The sequence below is a fragment of the Poecilia latipinna genome, unplaced genomic scaffold (genome assembly GCF_001443285.1).
Source record: "Poecilia latipinna isolate Pla-1442-1.1 unplaced genomic scaffold, P_latipinna-1.0 Scaffold2588, whole genome shotgun sequence".
In the NCBI taxonomy this organism is placed as follows: domain Eukaryota; kingdom Metazoa; phylum Chordata; class Actinopteri; order Cyprinodontiformes; family Poeciliidae; genus Poecilia; species Poecilia latipinna.
Window position 1 is genome coordinate 2,127 of NW_015115204.1, and position 26,716 is coordinate 28,842.

Below are 26,716 nucleotides of genomic sequence, written 5' to 3' on the forward strand. Positions count from 1 at the left end.
ATATTACTTCTCCATTTAGCATTTTCCCATGATAACATTGGAGTGCACAGAGAGAGGGTTCTTTGAGTCCGGTGAAGCATTTCTGAGTTTTTTTGTTTTTTCAGAATTATGAATCTGAACTTTTTCAGGACAGATGTTTATTTGAAATATCCTGCTGTGCCCTTTAGAAAGATTCCCAGTGCCTTGGGAAGAGAAAATGGCCCACATCCTTCTTTAGGTGTGACAAGTGTGTTATCAATAGTTTTCTTCAAAACAATTTTTTAATGCACTCCCTCCACCCTTCCTTAATAAATACATTCAAATTGCTGTCTGGATTTTAAAAGGACAGAATATTTAAAAGTTTAATCCCCTCCATCCACTGCCAACGTCTCTCTACATCTTATTCTTATCCTCCCATTAAATGCTGAACTTATTTGATTGATGACCTTATTTGTAACATTTAGTTATTTATTTTTTTGTTTGTTTGTGTGTGTATATTTACGATCGATCGGCCGCTAGCCCCTCTCAGAAGGAAGCTACCGTTCCCTTTCGGCTCGGCTGACCTGGTTTCAGTGCAGAGTGGGGCACTGTTGTGTTTATCATGTCACCGCTTGTTCTGATCTCAGATCATTGATATGCAGCAGACACGCTGCCACTGCTCATTCCTCAGGCCTGCTGATCGTCTTGTCATTCAGATCCAAGCTTAGACCAGACCCAAATTGAACATTCGTTGGATTCGCTGCCTCTGTTGTTGCTGGATGCTTTCTGGTCCAAGCGGAGCTCTTCCTCTCTTCCTCCTCTCCCCCCTCCTGTTTGGCTCGATAGGAAGAGGGGAACCAGTTGGCACTTAAATTTCCATACTGTACTGATTGTGGCAAAATGGCAGCTTCTGCTTCCTCCGTCCTCCTTGCTGTGGTTCCCTCACCCTCTCCTGAGAGAAGTAACCCAGATTTCAAAATGAATCGCCGCCTATTCCCCTCAATCTTTCTCCTCTCTTTCTTTCTCTCTCTCGCTCTCTCTTTCTGTACTTTTTCCACCCTCTCTTTCTCTCTTATTCTCTCTCCATCTCTCATCCTCTTCCGCGTAAAAACCGAATCAATCTTGGAAAGAGAATACCACCTCTCCATCTCGTACTCCCACTCACCCTGCCTCTACGTTAAAGGATATATATACCACTTCAATCCTGTGTTTGCTTCTTTAAAAACTTGAACCACTCCAGTTGCCTGTTGCATTCATTTCAAGTTATGTTGTTCTTTTTCGTTTCTTGAGCTGCTTTTCCTCTCCTAGCCATTGCTTTTTCTGGCTTCTCTACCTCTTCTCTTGGGAGTTTGTTTGTTATTTTTTTTCTTGTTTGAGTTGACCAGCTACAGGTGCACCCCAGATTTTCAATTGAAGGCATTCAGACGAAGAGTCGAGGACGACTGTTTTTGGCAAGGATTTTCTTACAAACTAAGGTATTTTCAGTACAGCTTGGTGCACATCTTTAGTATTCTCCATCATGTGTTTGTATGACGAGACCATTTTTAATTCCACTCATCTTTTTTAACTGCTTCTTTGCTGAGACATCATCATTTTCTCATTTATTTTCTTTTTAACCTCGTCTTATTTATTTATTCATTGAATCTCATTTATCATTCAGCAACTCACTTCTTCCATCCAATATTTGCCATTTTGCACTTTTTCTCCGCACGTCCCATTCCCTGCAGACGCGCTCATGTTATTCTGGTCCAAACTTTTCTGCAGAAATAGGACTAATTGCTAATAAGGGCAGGCAGGAAGACGATGAGAGGAGGCAGGCTCCAATACTGGAGCAGCTGGTGGGGTGTTGTTGACATGGCAACAGGAGGTAGTTGACATAACGACTGAGGTATGGGTGGGGGGTGCGGGTATTCATAGCAAATGAGGGGTGCAGCAGGATGGACGGCCAGTATGTGGGACACACAGCAAGTCGAGCTAATTGTTTAGCTTTTCTGAGTTTCTCAGGAGACTTTTGTCTGTATTTGAATTAACCTTCCTGTCTTCTTCATCGTGCCTCCCTCCTTTCTCTTTTCTTTCGCTTTCTACTTGTCGCTCTCTCTGCACTCCTTCCATCACCTTCTTCTCGATCTTTCCCTACCCTACATTCCTCCTGCCATTAATATCACTCCTGTCTCTGCATGACCTATTATGTCCTTTGTCCTCCGTGTCCTTGGCCTCTCCTTCTCCCGCCACCCACCTTCCCCAGCGCACAGCTCTCAGCCTCCTCTTCTCGCATCCCAGCAGACATCATGTCCACCCCGGTGTCCCCGTCCCCCTCCCTCTCCCCGCTGACGCTGACCTCCCCCACATCGCCCTCCTCCCTGCTGCCCTCGCCCCTCTCCCCTCCGCCCAGGGTGCCCGTGTTTCAGAGGAAGGGAGCGCTCAAACACAAGAGGATTGTCGAGGTGAAAGACCATCAGTTCACAGCACGCTTCTTCAAGCAGCCCACCTTCTGCAGCCACTGCACTGACTTTATATGGTAAATCACACACACACACACACATAAATTCACACACTGTTGCACATTCACACAGAAACCACCCCAGCAGATCATATGCTGCCCCCTCAGGCGTCCCAACTCCCAATCTAGTTTTTTTTTTTTTTTTTTTTTTCCCTTTTTCTTCAATTCCAGCTGCCAGCTGGAGATACTGCCCACACTGACCTGATGTGTTCACATCTCCACACTGCTGCCCACTCCATGCAGGAGTCAGTTTGGGAACGTCATGCGCTGTCTCACACAAAATTCACACAAACACAACCCTGCCAGGACTTAGCAAGAATTAATATGAGATTGACTTTTACAGTGTTGTGGTATTTACACTAAAATATGACACATTCATGGACTCACCCAGGATTTGTTTATTTCAAAGCATCCAAAACTTTCATTCCATTTTTTTTTTAATAACACATTCTTTGAATGATAGATTTCCGGCCAAAATTATTCATACCCCTGGTAGGTTTATGTTGAAACCCGTCTTTTAATTTGACCAACATGTTTTTTTTTTTTTTTTCTCAGACTGGAAATAATTTTAAGGTTTGAAAGCAGCCTGAGTGCCTAAAGATTAGGGTGATGGCAACAAGGTGTTCCAGCCTTAAAGACTTGGAGCTCATCACCACAGATAAATTGTCAATATACCAGTGGAAATGTGCAAAAAGTGATCAGCAATTATAAGTAGCATTTGATTGGTGTCATGCTGTTAAAAAAATCTCTAATGATTGAGAACAGTATAAGTAATGTTTTATATTGATCTATCAAATATACATATTAATTAGAGGTGAATAAAGAGCTTTCTTTCAAAAATAACCTTCTTGGTCAAGTGAAAATAATGTTCTGTCTAAACTTGCCAGTGTATGAACGGTTTGGGACTTTGTAAATTGGATTTCCTCTGTCCACCTAAGTGAACAACATGGATTTGGAAATTTAAACACACATGCGACAAGTAATTACATGAAACCCTGAATGCAAACTTTAAAATAATGTAAAAACATTGTTAAAGCTGCATATTCCACCATTTTCCAGTATTGTTCAGTCTAAGCATAAAACCCTCGACTCCCTGACCCTCCAGCTGGTGCCATTTGCATGCTCCTGTCTCCTTCATTCATTATTTAGCTTTTTGTTTTGAAACCTTCAAACACTTCACATTCAGTACAAACAACAAACTAATTGCTCATTTCGATATTTACAATGCACGGTTATTACAACCAGGGGATTTCAATATCTGATATTCTGCTTTCTTTTATTCCTAAAACTAATCTCTGGAATATTTCAGCACAGTCACCTGTTTCAGTCCTTTCTTTTGTAACATTCATAACATGTTAGCAGTGTGTCTAGGATAACCTTCATTTGACTTAGGTATTATTTAATTAGCTGTACCTGGAGATCATTCAGTCATGTGATTCAGTCTTATGAAATAATAATAAAAAATATTCTGAATGTAAAAATTACCCCCTCAGTTTTATGTAAGCTGTAATTTAGTTCAGTCTAATTTTATGAAATACATTTTGCAACTACTGCTGTTGAGGTTTTCTCAAGAACTGATGGTAGAAATATGAGGTCAGATTTTGCCGTCCATTTGAGCGGATAGTTAACTACAATTTCCTCAGAACATAAAATGCTTACAAATGTTTCTCACCTGGGTCTTTTGGCACATTAATGTGTTCTTTGAAGCTTTTTTTTTGCACAACTTTCACAATGCTGTTGTAAATTGCACCTAATTCGGTCAGGTTTTAAACGGGATTCTTGTACAGTTGTGCTGTTAACTTTCTTATTTGTATGTTGAGGACTGAAGCAATTAAAAAATCTGAAAAAATATACTGATACAAAAAAAAATTCTACCTTTCAAGCTATAAAAAAGCCTTTTTGTGTCCGGGGGACACAGGTGGAGAATAAAATTAAGGGACCCCAGAGGTTTAAACGATATTTCAAAGCTTTCAGAGACCTTGTGAAGAGCTGTTCACAATTTAAGTGCAATACTCCAGATGGATTTGAAGATACAAGCATTAAATTAAATTGTGAACTTATGAAAAGACATAGAGATGGGTTTCACATTTACAGGTTTGTCAGTCAGAACAGGTGAGGATTTTGTTTAAACAAAATTACTTTATAGGATCTATTTTCTGTAGCTAAAACAAATGAGCAATAGTTAATCTTGGTGCTAAAATTGAGTCATATTTGAAATAATGTAATGTACATCCTTTGGTTGCAGTTATTTTGATTCAAATACACAATTTGACTTGAGAAAAAAAAAAAAAAAAAAAAATCAAGCTAAACCTCATTGTAGCTTTATTTGTTGCGTTTAATGCTCTGAATTGAATGCCTCTCTGTCGTTCTTTTTTTAATGGGTCTAACACAAGTATAGCAAGCTGAGGTTAATCCAGCTGCTTTACCTGCAAGTCTCTGAAAGTTGCACCACCATGACTGTATTTTTCATGACAGGAATTGTTCCAGAACACCCAGATTTCTGGCTTTTTCTCAGCCAGCTGGCTAGCAGTGCTCAGCGATGGCTCAGAAAGGGCAAGGGTTTTGTTACTCTGTGCCTCAAATAGCTTCAGAACAGTCAGGTCACTCTTGCTCTTTTTTTTCTGGGATCTCATTAAGCTGACTTTAAGTGGCAGACGCACTATAACGGAAAATTTCAGCAGACTTGAGAAAAGTGTTTTTAAGACCTCAGTCAATTTTAATCCCAACTGGCAAAGTCAGGATGATAAAAAAAACAGAAACAGAACTGAGCTCAAATATCCAAACGTACAATTATTGAGTTTAGTTTGGCCTCCTCATTATTATTTCAGTGGGTGATGCTGAACTAAAAAATTATTTCACTCCAAAATACCAGATGGATCAAGCAAGATTGTACACTTTCAGCACTGACTTTTGTGTGTGTGCGTGCATGTGTGTTCGTGTGTGTGTGTGCTTTTTTTTTTTTTTTTTTTTAAATTAAAGTTTGCATTTTAGAAAATATTTTCAGCAGTTTGTAAGATTTTTGTCCTAGAAAATAAATTGTAATTCAATTATGTGAAGCATGCCATGTAACAAGTTAAAAAAAAGACTTATAATTCCTGGCGATGAAGAGCTGGCCTTGACAGTTTCACAAAAAACTGTTTTATGGAATTTTTTTTATTTATTTTTTCTGAAAAAGTAGGAGCAGTGAAATAAGTAACTACCAAATAATTTACAGTCAATGTCTGACTCTCTGATATTCTTTAAACAAACAAACAAACAAACAAAAAATGATGCCAAGCTGTGAGTGTGTTCAGTTCTTAGAAGACTTCATAGCAGCCATTTGTGTGAGGAAGAGCTCGTATGCGTGGGCATATGGCGGGGATGTACCATATGTTGATGCAGGGCGCCAGCTCTGCCAGCAGCCTCTGGGTATCTTTCAGGACTTTTCCCCAACTGGCTGCTGTCTTTGCTGGCAGCAGCTGAACTTATTTCAGGGTGAAAACCGCCTTCCTTTAAACAAGACGTCAGCGCAGCGGCCCTCACCTGGCTGTCTGAGGCCCCTGGAGGGTTTTTCTGATTAACTGAAAGATTAACGTTATAGTGAATAACTCTGTTGTTTAAGTCAATGTGCAGAATTCAGGACACTGCATGTTGTTGTCTTACGCAACTTATTTATTATAATGGAATCATATCTCGGTAATATTTGGAGGAGGTTAAAAACATGATTTTTTTTTTTTAAACTGTTTAACAATACACAATACATGATGAATGAGGAAAAACTGCAGAGAAACCTCCATAGAGAAACTGCTTTTCTCTGTGGAGGAGGATAAAAAGCCCGGCGTTTCATGTGGAGCATCGCAGTGAAACTGGGTTGAAGGCAGCAGTCGATAAGCAAGAGGCAGGGTACGTTCTTGATGGGCCTCCAGTCCATCAAAAGTCCAATACAGCATCGCAGTACTCACAGAGAACTTACAGCCGTATACGCACAGAGTCAAGCCTAAACGTCAGTAACTAGTTAACTTAACCTGTATGTTTTTGAACTCTGTGAGTACTGCGGGTTCTTAATAAGGTCCATATGGGCATATAAACAGCCTTAACAAAGGGAGTGCACAGTGAAAACATATTTTAAGAAATACATAGTAATTGTGGCCTAAACTAAAAAAGTTTTCTTTTGCTTCTATGTATGTGTTAGGTGTCAGTTGGTGAGCCTGAAGCTCCAAATGTTAAGTAGGTGTCAGCTTGCGAGGAACAGGGAGACAGGCATTATGCAGGGCTGCACTGCATTTGATCCTGGTCTGGAATTTGATCATTTTCTGCATAAATCTTTTGGTTTGGGGTGCAGGCCGGTGCACCATTCATACAAGAACCTCCACAGTGCAGAAGAAAACTTGAGACAACTTCCACACTCTGGAAAGGAGTGCATTTGTTGGGATGACGAAAAGGGCTGTTTTACTACAAGACGACATTACAAATTACATGATTAGGTATGAATAGTAAAAAAAAAAAAAAAAATAGTAATATAATTTTTCATATTTTGAAAAGGAGTAGAGTAAGCTGCGATATGGGCCTCATATTTCCCAGCATAGTGTCTTTACCTGCTGTGCTATACAAAAGTACAAACTCTATGTGACGCCATTGTGTATGATTTGTAAGCCCAGGGTCCTAAATACATGCCGTTTACGGTTTTATTGATGTGGATCAAGGATTAATGAATGTTTAATAATATAAGTTAAACTCATATCCCCATTTGCCTCAGAAACACCATGTCAGCAGTTCATTGTGTCCATGTTGCTGTGGAAACTCAATAAGTCAAGTTTAAAAACGCAGATATGCTGCTGCTGTTCAAGAATGCAGTACATCTGGTTGGAAATGAATATTTATGTGAAACAATTGGCATAAAACATTAATTCAACATCGTCTCCGGTGATGCCTTTGCACAGTACATCTAACCTGCTTAAAGTATAGATAAAATATGTGTCATTGCCGTCCACCAGTACAGGATAAATACATAAATATGTCTCCATATTTACCACTGTTTTCTAAATTGTTTAAATGCTTAACGCTTAGATAAAGTGTTATCTAAGCGTTGAGCTTTTTCCTTCTAAAATGATTCGGCTCACACTGAGTCAGATGTTTTCTACATCATTTCTACATGATTTACACAGCAAATAACTTCGCTCGAAATATAGTGAAATATATGAGCCTAACTCAGGACTAGGTTCAGACTTTTCACTGATTCGTGTTTAACCTGTTATTCACAGGTTGTCATTACAGGGGTGTCAAACTCCAGTCCTCAAGGGCCGCTGACCTGCAGTGGTTAGATGTGCCACAGGGAAAAAACAGTGGAATGAAATGGCTTAATTACCTCCTCCCTGTGTAGATCGGTTCTCCTGAGCCTTGCTAATGACCTAATTATTCTTTTCAGGTGTGGTGCAGCAGAGGCACATCTAAAAGTTGCAGGACAGCGGCCCTTGAGGACTGGAGTTTGACACCCCTGTCACGAGAGGACCCAAATTTGGGTCCTCTCGTGAATGACAGGTTAAATCAGACTTACATGTAGCCTCGATGGCGACATCAGCTCAGTTACAGCTACAGTGTGTCACTGCATACCTCAAAATACATAAATGACGACCCACATTATTTAATCACGTAACCTCTCCAAATAAAACAGTGACGTGCAAATATTTGACTTCAGCACAAAAGTTTTCTACTCAATTTTCGAGCCTGTCTTTGCCACCATCCACTCTTTTCCTGAAAATCAAATGAAGGATTTCATTTTTACCAGATATACAAATTTGCATTCCTGTATTTTGCTCATTTCCAGTTGAAAGCTGTAGTTATCCATGTCCTATTACATAAACTAAATTTTTTTGCTCAAGAAAACAGTGGTGTATTTATTCTAATTTACTCAACATATGTTGTTTTTTTAACACCAAACTAAACATAAATGGCTAAAATAGTCACTGTTGATAAAGAAAGGGAAAAAATTCAAGAGGAAATGAGTAGTAACATCCTCTCTAATTTAATGTGACAGATTACTTGTCATTGTCAGAATCTCTTTAATGACAAACCAACTTTAATAGATAAATAGGGAGGAGCCAAATCACAGTGGCGCGAGCAGACGAATGCCCCCGTAGACATAAAATATTTTCACCTGTGCTTTATGTTTCCTTTGATGAAATGTTTAGCTCACTTTTACATGCTGACGGTGTGGATGTGGGCAGATGGCAGAGAAGAGGTGGAAAGCTTATCCGAGCATGTTCCCTGAATGCCAGCAGTTAGTTCATTAAGTCCCAGTTGTTTGTGAAATTACCAGTTGTAAAATAGTCGGGTGTGACAGATGGCACCAGTTTCACACAGTGGCTCATACAAAATAAAGACTTCTGCATGCTTATATTTAGAAGAAAATAGCGGTCAGTGATGGACTGCATTCATTTTAAAATGTTTTGTGATATTTAGCGCTTTTGCAATCAGTTGCTTAGTTGTAGTTTGTCAGTAAAACAGCTTTGTTAGATTTGTGGATGCCGTATTGAAGCATTCGCTCAAGCATTTTCTAAAATATTATTATTTAATATTCACACAGCATTATTTTGTGACACATTCAACATTCATTCTGCTTTAAAGGTTTACATTTAAATGACAGTCGTTTATTTTAATTTGTCCTATTGGAGACTTGTTCAAACAAATATTTGCCCTCATAAACTATCTAAACTCTCTGCTGAAATAATATTTCATTAACTCAATCAGCAGTTTTGACGCTGACTTCAATTATTTTTGCAAATGCTTCAAACGAAGTGTCACAGTCTTGGAGAACAGCAGTCCTAACAACAATAACCGAGTCAGAGGAAGTCTTAAATGCGAGCTCGCTCCACTGTGTCCCCGATCTGCAATATCTTTTAAGGCGTGGTGTGAATGAGCTCCCAGATGCAGCCTGACATTTGGAAGGCAGTCAGGTGAGCTATCAAAGTTTTATTTAACTAAAAGGAAGCTGAGCGTGCTGCAACCCAGGAAGTCACAAATGGAGTAATCCAGAACTAAAGAGAGCAGGAATACAAGCTGACATGATGATGAATAGTACCAGGTGAAACAAAGGCAAGGCGCTGACACCGAATAAGGGAAACTAGGGAGTATTTAGACTGACGGCGGATGAGGAGCGACATGCTGCACGTGAAGTGATCAGCAAAACAGGAGCAAGAGAGAGAAAAACTCAGAAAGCAGATCACTTAGAAAATAAGTATATGTAGCATAAGATGATATGTATTTCTTATGTGTTTAGCAAGCAAAAGTCATAAAAGCATGTTAAATGAAAACATCTTAATGAAACATCACAGGTTAGAGCAACTCACCTTCTGCTTCTTAGTATTATGTCTGCAGCAGTTGTTTTTAAACATGTAAAAAGTAGCTTGCAAACATATTAATACTCCTTGAATGTTATGACACATTACACTGACAAATATGAATTTATCAGATTTTATTTGCTGTATCAACAAATGTGCAATTGAAGAGTTAAAATAATGTGTTTGTGTGTTTTTGTTGTTGTTGTTTTTTACACCAAAAGGGAAATCAACTGTACTGTACATTTGTTTTCAATCCCCTTCGGTTTGATAATCCAAAATGAAATCAGGTGAAATCAACTGCCCTCAGATATAACCTCATCAGTAAACCAACTGTGTTTAATTTAATCACAGAATAAATCCAGCCGTTCTGTGAAGGCCTCAAAGAACATAAACAAACGGCGACATGGAGACCAAAGCAGAAATGTCAGGAAAGACGCAAAGCAGTGTTGGAACATAGATGGTATAAATATGTCACTGTGCTCTTTTCCCTCCAAAGCAGGAGCGTGCATTTTAAAATGTTAGAATTTAATTTTAGAGTGAATCATTAATGGAAAGAAAGAAAGGTCAGCATGTCCTGGACATGTGGTTAAGGTGGTATTTTAACATTATTTCCCATCAGTTTATCGTCCATGCTGTGCCACTTCCAGCGCTTTAAATACAGCAAGGAAATCTAAGCATTTTACAGAATAACTCCTCCTGTCTTTGTAAATTTATTAGCAAGACGTTTCCAAGGAGAAGCTGGTTTTGTTTACCTATGTTTAACTGAAGCATTTATTCAGTCTATTCAGTAGTTAAATCTAAGATGCACTTCTCCATATTTAAAAAAAGAAAGAAAGAAAGAAAAAAAGCTCACCAAGCAAAACAGTGAATTCTCAGTGAATCCATGTCTGGTTCTTTAGCGCCCCCTGCTGGTGAAACATCTATCCTGTCCTAGCACCGAGGCTCCAGAGACTTCTGCTGCATGCTGATCAGGGATCAGCCCATCTATAATCGTTTCTCAGCCAGATGGTGAACTGATTGCTGATCAGTGATTATGGTCAGTTTAAACTCCCTGGGCGCGTTTGGTATGATTGTTGTGGAGCTCTCCAGCGTGTCTCAATTGTTTGACTTTCTAAACAACCAAATCAACTTGATTCACACCGAGCCAGCTGCTGAATGGACGCTTTGGCCAATCAATGGCTTTAATTATTCAATTAAAGCTCTGAGGAGACACGGGGAGCAAGCCGGTGTTTTGGGAGAATTAAGTCTGTGTGCTTCTGTTTGACCAAGTCAGCTACTTGGCTGCTTCACAAAAAATACATTGAGTTTCTTAAGTGACCATTGCTGTTTTTTTTTTATTTTTTATTACTTTCTTGTCACATAAATAGAGTTTGTTGAGGTTGAACGGGACAGTTTCACGTTGAAGAGGAATGAGAGCAGATTGTTTCTGTGTCCTAAGCCGTGTGTCTTTCTTCATTCAGGGGCATCGGCAAGCAGGGGTTCCAGTGTCAAGGTAGAGATTGGCCTGCTGTTTTGTGGCCTGTTATTTTTATTTTCTCTGATATGGCTCTGTGGAAAACTGATAACAATTTTAAGCCTCATCCTCCATGTTTTCTCCAGTTTGCAGTTTTGTGGTCCATAAAAGATGCCACGAGTTTGTCACCTTCACATGTCCCGGATCTGTGACTGCCCCCAGGCCCGATGTGAGTGTTCCTGTTATCGGCTTCTGCACTTCCATTTATATCCTCAAGTTTCCCCACCCTCGCCTGGACTTGCGCGGCCGCACCATCATCCACGCATTTAGCCTTCCCGCTCGTCGCCGATGGCATGCGCACGTGACTCATCTGTCAATCCGCGCTTCCTCTGCGTCTCATCTGTGACATCTACGCTGATGTCATGTCATCCTGCAAGGGGATGTGGGGAGTTTAAGATAGAGAGGAAAGGTTATGTGGCAGGGAGGGAGGCAGGAGGGGGTGAGAGACTGATAAGAGTGAGAATTAGACGATGGAGAGAGCAGCAGACTCCTCAGCCCTCCTCCGTGTGGCATCTTGAGGATATTGGGGAGATTTGTCTTTTCCTCAGGAGAAGTGGGGTGACAGCAGTTATTAATAGCAACGAGGGAGGGTATACAGTTTGGGAGAAAGGATGGCGGAGCGGTTATTAAGAGATAAAAATGATTCATTCCTTCCTGTACAGTAAATATACACTAACATGCTCACAACCTTGCCTGGATGCAGTGAATTTCCTCTCCCAGTGGAGAAACCTAATTGGCTCGTACCATCAGTAGTCACCCACACCGTAAATGTGTGAAAGTGTGTGCATATGATTGTGCTGTTTAAGTTTAATGAGTGGATTCTCTCTCTCGGTCTTTTATTCTTTTTTTTTTTTTGGCTGTTTGCTCATTTGTTTTTTCGTTCCAGGACTTGAAGAGTCAACACACATTTAAGATCCACACGTACTCCAGCCCCACGTTCTGCGATCACTGCGGATCGCTGCTGTACGGACTCATACACCAGGGCATGAAATGTACCAGTGAGTTTCACCGTCCAGTTTGACCCGCTGCACTCTGCTGATGTTCCTAATGAGCCGCTGGGTTTAATAATGGTTTGCTTTGAAGAAAACGCAAAATTCACCTCTGCAGCTTCAAAGGGAGGGAAAACGTGAAAAAAAAATGACAGGAAGGTAGATTCTCACAGTGGGATAACTAAGAACATCAGTTTCGTTTTGCAAAAAGATTCTTTTCACAAAATGTTCAACGTGATCTAATTAATTAAATGTATAACTGAGAAATATCACTTTTTTTAAAAATACTAAAATAATGTGCAGTCAGCTGCTTCACAGAGACGAGTCTTGTAACTCACCAGCTGTGGTTTTGAAACAGTAAGAGGGCTCCATGGTGCCCAAAAATATTTTAAAATCTGTATGTTTTGTCAGCAAGGGAGAAGTGTAGTAGTTCTCTTTAAGCCATCTGACCAGCAGTGTACAGCAACAAGTGGGGAAGGGGTTAACTTTTCTTTAGTGTCTCAGTAAAAGGATTTCAGACCACAGGAATTATGAAAAGTGAAATTGGAACTCACCCAACCCATATTTTACCCGCAAAACCAAAAACAATTAATCACAAAATGTTGATTAATGAATAGATTTGTCCCGAACAATTCAATTTGTCCAGATTAAATAAATTTTATGATGATTTCTGACAAGCATTTGGACAAATATAGTGAGCTTTCAGTTATTATAGTCTAGAAAACTAACTTGATTTACAAAGCAACATTTTTATTACAGAGGAAATGTATATTTATTTATTCTGTAAACATGTCACAAACTGCTGTATTCTCAAGGTTATCCAAACAAATATGGGAAAAACTCAATACTATTTCATCAGTCTAAGGAGTTCAAAAATGTCTTTTTTTTTTTTTTTTTTTTTTACATTTTTATATTGTTTCACACTTTTTTCATGTCTTTTGCTTTCTCACGTTTTGTTTGCGTCTTCTGCACGTTAAGGTTGCGACATGAATGTCCATCGGAGATGCGAGACCAGCGTTCCCAGTCTGTGTGGTCAGGATCACACGGAGAAAAGAGGGAGAATCCACCTGACCATCAGAGGAGACAAAGAGGACATCTACGTCACAGGTGAGAGGAGGTGTTGGGTTATTTCATCCGTACGATGAAGGATTTATTCCCTTTTTTTAATTGATTTGTTCTGTTGTGGCCCTGCAGTTCGGGAGGCTCGCAATCTGATGCCCATGGATCCGAATGGTTTGTCAGACCCGTATGTGAAACTAAAACTGATTCCGGACCCAAAAAGCCACAGCAAACAGAAGACGAAGACCATCCGCTCAACACTCAATCCCGTCTGGAATGAGAGTTTCACCTTGTGAGTCCCTGCAAAATTTAATCCAAGGTGGAAATCTGACGGCGGGAATAAAGATGTTGGAGGAGATGTGTAAATATGCTGAGACGTATGACGTTTGTTTGAAGATATTATTCTGTCCTGTTTTTGTGCGTCCAGTAAGTCAGATGAAACTTAAAACTTCCCCACTTGAGTTTGAATTTTGGGTTTCCTCAGCTCAGTGCGAGGCAACCAGTGGGACAGGCGTCTGTCTGTGGAGGTGTGGGACTGGGACCGGACGTCCAGGAATGATTTCATGGGAGCGCTCTCTTTCGGCGTCAGCGAGATCTTCAGACGTCCTATATGCGGTTGGTTCAAGCTGCTTGCACAGGACGAGGGGGAATACTACAACATCCCAGTACCAGATCCAGACCTGCAGGTAGGAGGACACTTGTTGACCTCTGTGGACGATATTTGTTCGCAGAGAGACATTTTGTTTTGTAAGCTTTTATGGGTGTGTAATTATTGAGACCTAATAAAAACAGTTGCACCTGCTTACATTGTTTCTAGGTCCTGAGTTGTCTTGATTTATTTTTATCAGTTTTATCTTGAGAGCTATACAATGCAGTATGTCACAAAGTATTTACACCCCCATCAACAGTTTTAGAATTTATTAATCACAAACTTCAGTGTAGTTTCGCTCGGATTTTGTCTAATGAATTAGTGATGCAATAGTTTTTTATATAAATATATATATTTGTTTACAAATTAAGATCTAAATCAATGCTCTGTATATGTATTGTTAATAAAAGCCATAAATCTCATGGTGTATTTCTTGCCCAAACTTCAGACTACAGACTCTGTTCACTAATTTGGCGACTTCTGTAGCCACTGGTTGTGCAGGATTTTAATTAAGGGTATCAGGCAAAAGGAGGCTGGAAGCATTTGCTCTCCACACCTTTTTGGTTGGTTTTTGTAAATTTTCCATTTTCTTTTCAGTTACTCACCAATTTGCAACACTGAATCCCAACAGATTAAATTAAATCCACCTCCTTGTTACTTTTTGCATCCAGTAGGGTGCAGAATTGTTTGACTGAAAGTGGATAGGGTGTTTTTTGTTTTTATTTTTTCATGACTACATCCACCAATTCATCTCTCATCTCTCTGCTTATGACCCCCCAGGAACCTCAGCCTGACGCTACAACGCCCTCTCTGCCTCAGGTGTTGGCCGCCCCGGTGCCGGAGCCTTTTCCCGTGGTCTTGTCTCCGACCCCCATCCCGTCCTGCCCACCCATCCACTCTTCGGGTCCTGGCAAAGTCAGAGTGGGAATCCATGACTTCAATTTCCTCATGGTGCTGGGCAAAGGCAGCTTTGGCAAGGTAACCGCGGCAGATTCAGAGTCAAAATGTCATCCTCTCTCTGCACACAATCGCCGCCTGTGATCCAACGGTTGCAGGTGATGTCAAAGAGGGCCCTCGCGCAGAAAACAAAAAACATTTATTCCTGGCTTTAGCATTGCTGCTCCTGTCATGACCTTCAGCTGGCATTTCATTTAAAGCTCCTGGGAACAATAAAGCTGAACCAGTTTCAAAACAGATTTTTCATTTGTACTCTGGCTCTGGTCGTCTCTTCTTCTGCTAAATGATTCACTTGACCATGAGTTTTTCTTCCAGCTGGTATATGCCACATAGGCAGCACTCATGGAGGTATTCATTTCAAGGAATACTCTGCTTTCTACTCTCTCTTTAATTCCCCTGTAGATGAAGAATAATGAAGAAATTTTAGTTTTGAGTCCTTTCCCCTCCTCTAAAATCCCCCAGCGTTGTTTCATAACTATCAGAGAGTCCTCAGAGGACAGGAGAAATAGACTCAACTTACATAAGATGTGTGGGGGGGAAAAAAGGAAGAGGACAGACGGGCCTTGGGGCTGCTGAGTGAGGAAAAGTGAGAATGAAACTGACAGAGATGGAAAGAAACAGAGGAGGATTACTGAGCTGCAGGAAGTAGCAAAATGACCAAAAGAAAATTGGATTACACCGGAAATGAGAAAAAAGTATGTGTTGCAGGGATTCGTATAAGTATGAAGGATGAGGAGTCCAGTTTTTTTTTTTGTGAATTTGTGTAAAATCACAAGACAAAGCAGTAACCACAATCAGAGATGGACTGCAGTGTTTCTCACAGCGACTTCACACACACAATCTTCTGCAAGAAGCTATTTTTTTTGCTGTTGCGTTGATTTACAAAATATGAGAAAGTATAATTTTCTCCACCATTCAATTTGAAATGAGATGCTTTATCTCCGATGGCCAGAAACCCCTTACAGTGCAGCACTGCAGAGTGGCAGCCCAATTTTAAGCCGGGTTGTTGTCAGCATATTGCGCTGCTCCTGACCGTATCGCTTCACTAAAACCAGTATCAGGCGGTTCTCTCGATGTGGAAAATTATGGCATCATTAGCAGTCAGAGCTGCCCACAAGCAACCAATTTCAAATCTCCTCTCAATGTATTTTTAATGTCTGATAATAACCAAAGAGCTGCTTTGCTTTTTTCACTTATGACGTTAATGTTTCTGGAAATCTTCAGGCGCGGCTTCTCTTTGATTAAACCCTTCATTATGCCAGGCTGAGTCTACTTCTGTCTCCACAAAGTGACGTACTTGTTCTTTACACATTTTTAATGCATTTTCAGTAAGTTGAGGTTTGAGAGGCATTTTATCTCAAAATTTAAGCTGAGAATCTCAACCATCGTCATCGTCCCCCTTAAACTTTTTCACATTTTGTCAAATTACAACCTCAAACTTCAGTGGACTGAATATATTTTTGAGATCTTATGCAACAGACATTCACTTTTACTTCTCAATTGTGCATTATTTTTTGTTTGTTTGTTGCATGAAAACCAAACAAACGCATCTGGAGATTCCTGAGGTAATATGCAAATATCTGTTGTGAAAGCATCTATTAATAAGGGTTTGTTTCTGTTGACTTTCCTCTAAAGATTGGTTTGTGCTGGAAAAGTCAGCCTCTGCTGCGTTTTCTGCTAATCTCCCTGAAAGCCTTTTGAAAAGTGTTTTTTTTTTTTATCTTTCAGACCTCAAATTGACCTCAACAGTTTCTGTTAGCTTCCATTTTTTTAATCACATTATGAAGCAGGGGAACTGCTCTATGAAAATACTATCTTCCTCCATTTTATGGGACTCAATTATTTTAATTTTCACAGTCCCAGGCAGATGGAATAAGGAGCCATGTTTTAGTTTTAGGAGTATTCATGAAGCCTGTCAAGTTAAAACAGCAAGTGGTGTATTGGTGTGAGTGCAATACCATCTCCACCCAGCTGGCACATGCCTCACAGAAAATCAAGCACACCCGTCTCACTCACTCAGGCCTTCAGGAGCCTATAAGACAACTCAGCACACCTGTGTTTGGAATAATCTCTACAAACAAAGACCTCATCTTCAAGCTCCTGCAGAAACACCACTGGTTTTCAACCTGCTTGGGTGTCATGTATTGAAAAGTACAGTGATTCAAAGAAAAAAAAAAGAGAAAAGATGACACTGATGACACTTAAAATAAAAAGATGACACTGAGAAGAGTTGGTCCTGGATTTCTTGATGGGAGCAAGCCCTTTTCAAGTTTGGGCAGAAGCTAAGGTGATTTGTAGAGGTCAAAAACTTGACAAAGCCTGACCTGTCCTTGACTAATGGTGGCAGTGGAAAAAGCCACAGTCAGAAAAGCATAGTACTGCTCGTAGCCTCAAGGGGAGAAATGCCTCCAGTTTTGCTTCAGGTTAGGATTTTTTTTCTGCACTAGTTTCAAAAGGCAAATGGCTCTAAATACAAGCAGGAACAGAAACGTCCATCATGTCAAGTGCTCTTATCTTTGGTTCATTCTTTAGACACAAACACAACAGGTGCAGAGGTGATGAGACAAAGATTTATTTCTTTTTTTTTATATATATTATGAATAATAAAGGCCTCCAGGTCCTGGCTTCTTTAAAACATCGGAATAGTGAAATCACATCAAAAGCGATGCTTTCAGACTTTATTAGACAGTGCGAGGAGATGTTTCCTTCCCTTCACTTTGACTGATTAAGTTGGACAGAGAAACCAGTGACTGAAGTAAACAACATCAGAATATAAAACTCATACAGGTAGTCCACACAAATTCAGTTTATCCTCAGGGTTGAGGACCACAGTCGTCTAAAAAATAAAGACACTTCCTCTTTTAATAATGCAAACAACAAAGATACCTCAATGTGCATTAGTCGTACAGTGGAGCCAGACTTGGCGCTACCTCGGAAGCTAATGCAGTCGTCCTTCTTTCCGCTCTTGGTCAGCAAACGCTGAACCTTGAATAGGTGTCGGTTCAGTTGATGCTAGGAAACTCTATTGGAATAATAACCTGATTTGTGTGCAACTACTTTTTTTTTTTTGTAATTTCACCTAACAAATACATTTAGTTAGTACCTCTACATTTAGTTTCAGAATTAGAAAGACAGAAATACAGGTTTCCACACACAGCCTCAAAATGGTTTTGCAAGTTTCCCCTTCTGTGCCCAAAAGGGTGAGATGGGAGAACCCAAATGAAGATGTAAAGGATACCACAGGCAGAGGAGTAGCAACAAGTATACAAGCAAAAGCTCCGAAGCAAAACAAGAAAACAAACGAGCTAAAACTCACTGCAAGACACTACAGAACCATCAACACAGGATCCAACAATGTAGTGAAGAAACCAGGCAGCCTAAACCCTGGATGTGTTCAGAAACACAAATCAGGTGTGCAGTATGAAGAGCAAGAAGAAATCTGAGGAGGAACATTACAGGACTAGCTAAAAAAAAATCTATTTATCGCCCAAGCAAAATAAAACATGCAGTGCATTTATAAACAATCAAAAAAAAAAAAATCAAAGCAAAAATACAAATATTAACATCTTTTCGCAGTAAAGCTGCGGCATGCAGAGATAAAGTGCATGTGATTTGTGGAATTATTGTGGCTGATCCTGGAGATCATTTCATTTTGTAGATTTAAATTTTTAGATTATTATTTTACTCCTTCATGCCATAATTTTGCCTCAAAAGCACAACTGACAGAACTAGTTTCCTCCCAACTGGAGCACCTTGTCATCCATCACACAATGACCTAAAAACGTGTCACAGCCGGCAGCAAAGTGCTAAACTACATGTTTAGTTCTAATTATGGTGGTGAATGATTGACTGAGAATCACCTTTTGTCTCACGATAATGACAAATAAAAAAAAAAAAAAACAAGTGGTACAGACCGCTGATGTTTTTGAGTGCGTCATAACTGGAAAGGTGAATCTTGAATCAGAAACCGTTTAAGGCGAAACTTATGAACCTTTACACAATTTAAATTGTGACACTACAGCTTTTGTACTTTTCTTGCGAGATATGTTGCTTCACCTGACGTTGTTTCTCTTCACTCATTGGTCCTGTTCAGGTGCTGCTGGCAGAAGAGCGAGGCAGCGATCATCTGTTTGCGGTGAAAGTCCTTAAAAAGGACGTTCTCTTCCAGGACGAGGACACGGAGAGCGCTCTGGTGGAGAGGAGGGTTCTGGCGCTCCCCTTGCGCCCCCACTTCCTTACATCGCTCTACTGCGCCTTCCAGACCGAGGTGCGTGTGTCTGTGTGAAACATATTAGTGTTATTAAATTGTCCATGATATTTAGGCTTGATATTTAGGCTCTAAGGAGTTGTTCCATTGCAGGCTGGCTGCTTTTCCTTTTAATATATGAAAAAATGATCTCGTTCTCTTTAGCGAAGTCATTGTTCTCAAAGCTTTGGTTTTAGCTGAGTGCTTTTTATTTTAGAGAATACAACACTTTGCCAAACTACGCCTACCATTGCTCCACATTTTCTTATATTACAATAATATATTTTATTGGGTATTTATGTGAATTAGGTAATTCAGTTGTTGCTTTTATTGATGCTCTTTGTTTCCTTTCACCTAGAGCAAATACACAGATATTAACTCTGTTCATTAAATGATTTCATGTGACTGCTGGTTGCACAGGATTTAATTTATGGGACTCGGAGTGAAGGTGGCTTGATGGGAATGCACGTCATACATTTAATAATTGTATTAATATTAATGTTTGAATACCAGTTATCCACTACTTGTTGGTCCACCACATGTTATCTCGAAGAAATACTTTGTCTACAAAAGTCTATGTTAATAAAGTGACAGTGTGGGAAAAATTCAAAGTGTACGAATACGTCTGCAAGGCTCTGTATTCACAGTGTGTGTGTGTTTGTTTCTGCAGGATCGTCTGTATTATGTTATGGAATATGTCGACGGTGGAGATCTGATGTTTCACATTCAGCAAGTCGGGAAGTTCAAAGAGCCCCATGCAGCGTATGCAGTCCGATAAAGTCTAGCTTTGATCTCCGCCGTCATCTACACAAGTCTCATTACCTTTCTGTCTTTTATCTCGGTATTCACTTACCTCCTCAGTCATCTCTTAGCTTTGTTCATTATACCTGGTGACTCATACAAAAGGCTATCAACTGAAGTAGCAGCCCTCTCCCATTTCCTCTAACGTTCTCCTCACTCTAATCTATTCTTCTCATCAGTTTCCCTCCCTCTGGCTATTCAACCAATCTATAATCTTTGATCAATCATCTAAAGCTAATTCTTACTCAGTTCACTATTTCCTTTTCTTTTTTTTTTCTTTTAAATTAGATTTCTTTCATGTCTGTTTGGTTACTCTCCACTTTCATCACCCTCTCGACCTCCCACATGTTGCCCAAAAAAAACCTCGGTCAATTTTCCTGAAAAAGTAGCCAGAGAGCTTTGTTCTTACCATCTCCTCTCTCCCTCTAGGTTTTATGCAGCAGAGATCGCAGTCGGCCTCTTCTTCCTCCACAGCAAAGGCATCATCTACAGGTAAAGACGTGGCCCGGCTGTCACGGCACAACACAGAGCCGATGCAGATTTATCACGCCTTTTTTGTGGCCAATGACCGATGAAGACGCTCTCCATCAGGATGATTTATGGCTGTGTGAACGCATCTCCCTCTCTTCTCAGAGATCTAAAGCTGGATAATGTGCTGCTTGACAGCGAGGGCCACATAAAGATCGCCGACTTCGGGATGTGCAGGGAGGGCATGTTCGGAGGCGACACCACTCGCACTTTCTGTGGCACTCCCGACTACATCGCCCCCGAGGTTCTCTGACTCCCCTGTGCTCGCTGTGGTGTCAGATTCACTGTTTCACCCCTTTGCGCATGCATGACCTGCTTCACTTCACTGTTAGACACCCACAGCAGCTCCTCTTTGTCTGATCTGTCCTCTCTGACCTTGTCAGCATTTTTAAATAATTAACCTCACTTTATTCAATTAGCAGCGGGCCCGTGCACTAACACTGCCTTTCAAAAGCCTCGTTATTCCAGCTTCACCTCAACACTCGTGGTTTGTAACTCTGAAATGTAAGAGTTGGTAGATTATTGTGGTGTGATTGTTGCCCTCGATTTTTCCACACTTAAAACGACGCTACGGCTAACAGTTTGTTTCTGTCTTTGAAATGTTTCTATTCATATTCAAATGAAGTCGTGGTTGCTTGAGTTTGAGTGTTGCAAAAATAGTTAAACCCACAGATTCCATCAGTATCTTAAGTCAAACAGGTGCTGCAGACAATAGTCTCCCATTCACTATTCAGAGATTGCTAGGGTTACTAGTTCATTTATTAAATTAATAAAATATTACGCACAATCTGTCATGCAGTTTTGCAACATAGCATGTGGGATCAGATCAGTGAAAGAGCACAAACTACAAGCGATCACTTTCTTAATCTCTTGTCGTGATGTAGAAAGAAAATCCACTTTCAAGACAGAAGATTTTTTTTAATAATTTTTAATCAGCAGGTTTTTTTTAGCCTTATGAAAAAAGATGGGACTTTTATCCGTTTCACCTGATTCTTTAGGGTTGAGAAACCCGTGTTGTTTCCAAAACATCGAATTGAATTGCCTCACCTTAAAAAAAGGTTAACGTCACTGTGTAGATTTAACATCCTTTCATAGTCTTACAGAGACGGGTTGTAAAGTGAGTGGCTGTGTTTTTTTAACAGTCAGCCCAGCATATGACCCGGGTAGAAGTGATGACGAGGGAGGAGATTTCTTCTTAAATGGAGGGCAAAGCATTGGAGGTGTCACCCTAAATCGGGGACAACTTATCATAGAAACTTGCCCGTTTATCATGTAATAAAAACAAATAAATGTGTTAAATAAAATATAAACTACAGGAAATTACTTGCAGATTAAAGCTGCCGCCACACTGTTTCTTACCATCCCACGTATGTTGATATTTTTAAGTTTTTTTTTTTTTTTTCCATTTGTCCTAATAGAAAACGAGCAGCGCAGCATGTGCATTCCACACATTTAAGCATGAAAAAGTATGCATGTCAATATTTTTTCAAGCAGATGCGGCCTGGCGGTAATATCTCTAGTTGGCGTAGAACTATTTTGCAGCTGGATTTGATGCGAGAGTCCAGTGGAATCACTAGATTAGATGGAGGAAAAAAATCATGATTTTTACAAAATCCAAGAAAACCTGGCAGCTTTTTGTCAACAATATTCTTGTGATCCAGTTGAAAACTATTTGCTTTATATTTTATTTTTACCATTTTGTATTTGTGATGTACTCTGAATGAGGGTTACAGATAAAGAAAAAAATGATTACGTATGGCTTTACGCCTATAAAACTGCTAAGTACTGTGCTGTTTTGAAACTGAGTCTTAATTTTAAAGAGATCAATTACTAAACCGCCTGCAGCCCAACAACGCCAGTGAAGACCAAAATATTTGGAATAATGAAGACGTATAGCAAATTTTGCACAATGGTCTATTTTCATATTGAACATAAAATGTGTGTGTGTGCATACCTGTTTGGACTTGTTGAAAGAGAGAGAGACCGACAGAGGGAGGACCTGACGGTTCTGCTTGTCTTTGATATGGTAAACCTCGCTGTGGAACCACTACGCATCGACTCTCTTATGTAAACGCCTATTGATTCTCTTGCTTCTGCCATTTTGGAATGGATACAATATAATTCCCCGGGGGGCTGGGAATTGTTCACTCGTGCCCCTCTTCCATAGGCAAGAGGGGCGCTCACACACTCACACTCACGGGGGAGAGAGGGAGGGGGGGAATGCATAATCAGTCAAACGCAGACACAAAAATCCAAAGTCTCGTCCCATTCATACACTTCCTCTCCTTGCTGCCTTTCATTTTCCTGCGCTGTTTTTTTTTTTTTCTTTTCAGTGTCTGACAGCTCTCCTCCTCTGGCTATTCCTACTGCGATAATTTTGTTTGCCTTCGCTTCGTGTTTACTTCTTTGTCTTCTTATCTCCACACTGCTTCTCTTCTAATTGCTCTCCACTCATGTTCCTTTCAGATTGTGGCATATCAGCCGTACAATAAAGCAGTAGACTGGTGGTCTTATGGAGTACTAATGTATGAAATGCTTGCAGGACAGGTAACTCTCAGAATAACTCTAACTGCACTGCAATAATATAAAAGCCTGCAGTGATTTGTAATCACTGCAAACGCAGGAACCGGCACTGATCTGTGGTGAAACTCTTTCTTTTCTTTTTTCTTTTTTTTTAACCCTTTTTACTTCAAGCCACCGTTTGATGGCATCGACGAAGAGGAGCTGTTTCAGTCCATAATGGAGCAGAGTGTCTCCTACCCCAAAAATCTCTCTCGGGAAGCTGTGGCTATCTGCAAAGGGGTGAGTTCATTTCCCCTCCTGTTGTACTTGCAGCCTTCAGACATCGAGGGCAAGATTTAAATTAGAACATTTGATAAATGTGCATTAGGAAAGTTTTATTAATCCTGCACATTATTTGAAAGTTAGTTTTTTTTTATATTTATTAGAGTCAGGCAGGCTACGCTATGCGAAATTTTATGCAGCCGTCAGAAGTTTTATCTTCTTTGCGGAATAATAATATGAGGAGGAAAAGCGGCAGGCCTGGACTGAAGTTAACAAAACTCAACTAGTTCTGAATACAAATCACTGTAATTACAGGTCCTGGCAGAACTACGCAGCAGTATTTATTCTACTTTAACGTTTTCTGTTTTTTTCTTTTTTTTTACATTTTGTCACATTGAAAATATAATCTTCAATATACGTGACTGGGATTTATTTTTTTTTTGTAATGGACCAACAAAAAGTACAGCATAATTGGGAACTGAAAGGAAAATGACAATAATCTTAACGTGTAACAATCTGAACGATGTAAAGTTCGTTTGCATTAGTTTAACTTTATGGGTTGTTTTAATGTGGAGGAGTTTCAAGGTCCCAAACTACTTGACAACTTGCCAATGAGTAAAATGATCTGCATTGTCAGAGTAAGACTGTTTTTGATCTATTAAAAGTTGCTTTGTTGCAGTAACAGATTTCTGTTTGCTGTGCTTGGCCCAGGAGTGATTTCTCAGGAATATTTTAATAATCCAGCTTCACTTCTTGGTTCTGGTTCTGGCAGTAAAACGTTGCCTTCAGTGACTGTCATTGAGATCTGTGTACATGCGTCTCTCAGGATGTCCTGTAGTTTTTCTCCGAGCGCTGACACAGCTGCTAACACGTCCTCAAAATACCTCGGAGGACAGAAATTGACGCTGGATGAGTGTGTAGACTCACCGAGTGCTGACAGCGAGGGGCACTTCTGCAGAAAACGGCTATGATCTCCTGCGTTTGAGAGTTGCTCCAGGTCGGCGTCTTTCCTCTTAAGTTCAGCGATCTTCTGCTACGGCTTGTCCTGAAGTTCCTTCCTTCCCTCAGCTCACTTCGGTTTCCTGTTGGGATCTGATCTAATGCTCCACATTTTCTGGATGATGTGGATCCCCAGGACAGTGAAAACCTCTGCGATGAAACGGATCCTTTCCCTAATGAAGCAGTTTCACTTTTTCCTCTTGGTCCTGGACGTTCTACTGAATTTGTTAACACTATGATCTACTTTTAGTTCTCCGTCCTTTCTTTTTTTTTTAAAGCAAAAGATTTATTGTGAAGTTAGAGGTGATTCTAACAGTTTGACACAACAAACAGGATTTGGTGGCTTTGACCTTCTTCCCAGTCCACATCTTCAGGTTCAGCATGGAGTTCAGACCTCTTCGGACTTTAACTAGGTCTGCTGATATTATATCTCTCCCCAGGACAGACTTTTGCAATTGTCCTCCTCCTGCGTATGTATCTGGCGACAGTGGAAAGAAATGGCTTCCTTTTAACAGCGAAAAATCCTTCCAGCAGAACAAGGCTTAGTGGGGATTGACCTCTGCATCCTTAGTTGATTCCCTCTTATCAAACCACAGACTGAATAAAAAAGATTTACATTTAACTAAACCGAACAGAACTTACTGCTGAAAACACAATATGTTTAGTTACAAGTTCAATTCCAGGAAAGTTTGCCATGTTCTGAAACTTTTGTCCTTTGTCTTTCTTCAGCTCCTGACGAAGCACCCTGCCAAGCGTCTGGGTGGAGGAGAGGAAGCCGAGAGGGAGATCAAGGAGCATCCATTCTTCCGTTGGATAGACTGGGACCGTCTGGAGCGACTGGAGATACCGCCACCGTTCAAACCCAGAACTGTCAGTTGACATTTCTATTTGCTTTCTGTGTGTTTATTTTGTCGCCTCTTCTTCCAAAGTTTCCCTCTCCTTTTACCTCGTTCTTCTCCCCATCTCCTCACTCTCTGACTCTACTTTCTGTCGCTCCTTCCCATCAACTCTTTCACCACCTGAGCGGATTCCCTGGTCCCCGGCTCACACACAGAAAGTTCAGGAATAACAGAAAGGACTTCTGAACCCAGGGCTGCGTTTTACTCCTCCATATGCAAATGCATGTCATCATTAGCTCGCCGCATGCTAGTCTGCTGCCACATCGGCCAATGGTGAGGCGTGGCAGGAGACAGCTGACTGTGCTCAGGGGTTAGAGGCCAGGCCCATTAGCCAAATGAGATTCATTTCATCCACCAGAATGGCTGTCATGTGGGGTTAAGGAGGTGGGGAAGATATGTGGCCGGCTTTCATCCTAGAAATGAAGGCTGTGGGTGGGCAGGAGAGACATGTTGGCAGGCTGTTTCAATATATCTTTAGAGGGAGTCGGGGGCTTTTTTAAGTAATTAACCGTAGCGTTTTTGTGAGGCCGGAGTGACTGATTTCGTGCTTTACCTGCCTTTTTCCTCATCAGGGTGGGAGAAAAGGCGAGAACTTCGACAAGTTCTTCACAGCGGCCCCGTCCGTTCTCACCCCATCGGATCCAGATGTGCTTGCAGCCATAAACCAGGAGGATTTCCAGGGATTCTCCTTCTTCAACCCAGACTTTGCTCCGTTGCCTCTCACAGCTATTTGAAAACTGTCCCCTCCGATTCCCCCCGTTATTTATCAGACAGTAGTGTTATAGCTGAGAGCCAGAGTATGAAAATTAGCAGCAAATATTTCACCTCTTGTGACAAACTTCTGACGTTTACATTAAAATGCCAAGACGAGTCGGTATTTCCTCACTGACATGTGTGTCCTCTTACTGTTTGTGTATCGACCAAGCCAGTGCTACGGCTTGCCACTCTAGACTTCTTTTCTTTTATAAGATCTGCCCAACCTGCTGTAAGACTATTGTAGTGTCAGACAGACAAATGAATCTCTTTGCATGTGGATAGTTTCTATAGAGCTAGAAGGAAGATAAAAGTCCTCAGTTTTCTGAACAGGCAATTTACCAGTAACATCTTTATTCAAACTGCTATTCAGAAAATAATATGCAAAGAAATCCTCTTTTCATAAATTACATTTCCTTGAAGGTCTATTTAGCTCAAATACATTCCCATCATAGATACGGAATCCACAGCACCTAAATGTGCATTTTGAAATCTAGATCTAAACTGATAGACTCATAGACTATGAAGCTATCTAAATGGTTAGACATGTTTCTCTTTCCCAATTTGATTACATAATCATAAAAAGGACTCACTGAGGCTCTTTTAGCCGGCCTCTACCTCTCAGTTTAATTTCGTGACCTCAGCCATAAATGACGCAGTATGACGGTGACTGTAGGCAACACTGCTGCCCTCAAACTGCTGGACTTTCAGTTGCATTACTTTCAATTAAACACCATGTTTACATTCAAGCTGGTCCTTGCAAAA

The 26,716-nt window shown here is 40.5% G+C and overlaps 1 protein-coding gene and 1 long non-coding RNA gene across 3 annotated transcripts; both read left to right on the top strand.

Annotated features, from left to right (window-relative positions):
- Nucleotides 1-26,716, top strand: prkcg (protein kinase C, gamma). 2 transcript variants are annotated; one of them, XM_015020462.1, is made up of 17 exons: nt 3-1,433; nt 2,204-2,476; nt 11,235-11,266; nt 11,374-11,456; nt 12,174-12,285; nt 13,255-13,383; nt 13,471-13,627; nt 13,820-14,021; nt 14,765-14,962; nt 19,035-19,208; nt 19,858-19,949; nt 20,418-20,480; nt 20,622-20,760; nt 22,983-23,063; nt 23,211-23,318; nt 25,029-25,169; nt 25,771-26,716. In XM_015020462.1, exons 2-17 carry the CDS (start codon nt 2,247-2,249, stop codon nt 25,930-25,932), a joined length of 2,103 nt encoding a protein of 700 aa, XP_014875948.1. In that variant the 5' UTR covers nt 3-1,433; nt 2,204-2,246; the 3' UTR covers nt 25,933-26,716. The 2 variants fall into 2 exon arrangements, with proteins under 2 accessions (XP_014875947.1, XP_014875948.1); XM_015020461.1 differs by having other exon boundaries at nt 1-2,476.
- On the top strand, nt 2,924-5,211 carry LOC106938421 (uncharacterized). The gene is made up of 2 exons (XR_001422615.1): nt 2,924-3,080; nt 3,117-5,211. It is a non-coding gene; the product is annotated as an uncharacterized LOC106938421 (long non-coding RNA).